The sequence below is a fragment of the Cynoglossus semilaevis genome, chromosome 18 (assembly GCF_000523025.1).
Source record: "Cynoglossus semilaevis isolate Cse_v1.0 chromosome 18, Cse_v1.0, whole genome shotgun sequence".
NCBI classification, from domain to species: Eukaryota; Metazoa; Chordata; class Actinopteri; order Pleuronectiformes; family Cynoglossidae; genus Cynoglossus; species Cynoglossus semilaevis.
Genome location: NC_024324.1, coordinates 6230475 through 6232107, shown reverse-complemented (window position 1 = coordinate 6232107; position 1633 = coordinate 6230475). Strand labels below are relative to the sequence as shown.

Below are 1633 nucleotides of genomic sequence, written 5' to 3'. Positions count from 1 at the left end.
GTTTAAATACTCATGGGAAAACTGGATCAATTTTCTTTTCTCATTTACATTAATTTTTAGATAAAAAAAATTACATAAACTAAATACATAAAAACTAACTAATTAAAAATTAACTAACTAACTAACTAATTACATAAATAAAAATAAACATTTACATAAAGGTAGGACAAACAAAAATCCTTAGGTTGAAAACATCTAAAAATATGAATAAAGTCTTGGTGCTGGTGCTGTTGGCGCTACATTAAAAGAACAGAATGTTCAGTTCCATCAAAGGTAGAGATGTTCTTGTTCTTTTGAACAATCCACCAGGTTATTAAGTCCATCAGCTGGGCCACCATGGACTAATGACCTCCATACATGATTAGAAACATTATAGATTGTGGGTAAGAGAGCCCTCTAGTGGATTTAAAAGTGTTTTACCACTGCTGAAAAACAAATGCATAGTTTTTGTTTGGTTTTATGGTTCATTGATTTTAAAGTAAAAAATACACCTTCTGTGTTTTTAACTTCTTTCATTCTTCTTCTGTTTGTATGGACAGATCAAAAGCCCTACCTCTGTGAGCACTGTGATTTCCAGACCTTTGACACATCAATACTGAGGTCTCACCAGCACAGACACCACCAGGATGTCCTGGCATCCCACAGCGTCGTGGACACTATAAATCAGAGTAGTTCCTCCAAATATATGGACTACCTCAGAAGCAGGAGCGTGCTCCTCAGTCAGCCATACTGGAACCCTGTCACCTGTCAGCTGGGCCAGGCACCAGCAGAGATGTACATTAAAACAGAAAAACCAACAGGGGTCAAAGGGCAGGGACAGAGCCCTGATGACAGCGGCAACCTTCTCAATCTTTCTGCAATAACTGCCCAGGAAGGCACCAATAATCATCCAATAAAAACAGAGGGTCTGCTGACGCATCAGTGTCCCTACTGCTCACACCGCAGTACCTACCCAGAGGTACTGTGGATCCATCAGTGTGTGGCCCATAAGGTGGATAGCAGCAGCTCCATGGCCCCCAAGTGGGCACCATGCACCAACTATTACAAAAGTCTAAAGGCAGGGGTCTCCCAGTGGAGACGTACAGGGCCTCCCCCTTTCCTGGAGGGTAAGGATTGTCCTGCTCCAGGAACTCAGCGCTCACAGAGCCAAAGCACCTCGACCCCCCAGAACTCAACCTGCTCAGTCCGGCAGTCTCAGTCCAAAACCCAGTCAGGTGTTTCTAAGTCCAAGCACTCATCAAAGGACTCCTCAGAAGGGACATGTGCCAGTGGTAGGGGGGGAGTCCTACCTCAAAAGAAGTCAAGTGGACACCACCGCACTGGGGAGAGGGGAGATAAAAGCTCCAGTGCCCCAGCTACTTCATCCAGAAGTATTGTGCAGAACAAGAATGTCTCTGTTTTCCAGCACAGAGGTCACAGAGCTGCAGCGGAGGGGAACTTCCCTCAAGAGGGTTTGGGTTTTATGTTGGCCAGGAGTCACAGCGGGACTTCCTCTAACACAGCCGCAGACAGACTCCATCCCTGCGGGCAGTCATGTGACACCTCTTCAGAGCTCAAGGGTCCTGATCTGTGGCCTGCCATGAACATGTGGAGGCTACACGGCAGCAAGGCCTATCTAGACCCGCTCCTCTTT

At 45.7% G+C, this 1633-nt stretch overlaps 2 protein-coding genes across 5 annotated transcripts in view; one reads left to right on the top strand and one right to left on the bottom strand.

The window, feature by feature from the left end:
* LOC112486259 (zinc finger protein 516-like) overlaps positions 1–1627 on the top strand; it is a gene marked incomplete at its 3' end in the record, with an annotated part of 4712 nt that extends 3085 nt beyond the window's left edge. Inside the window, exon 2 of the mRNA XM_025065277.1 lies at positions 540–1627. Coding sequence (XP_024921045.1) covers positions 540–1627 — 1088 coding nt within the window. The remainder of the gene's footprint in view (positions 1–539) is intronic.
* The window catches only part of LOC103394152 (teashirt homolog 1-like), a 232999-nt gene that overhangs the window by 37374 nt on the left and 193992 nt on the right, over positions 1–1633 (bottom strand). The window lies entirely within an intron of this gene.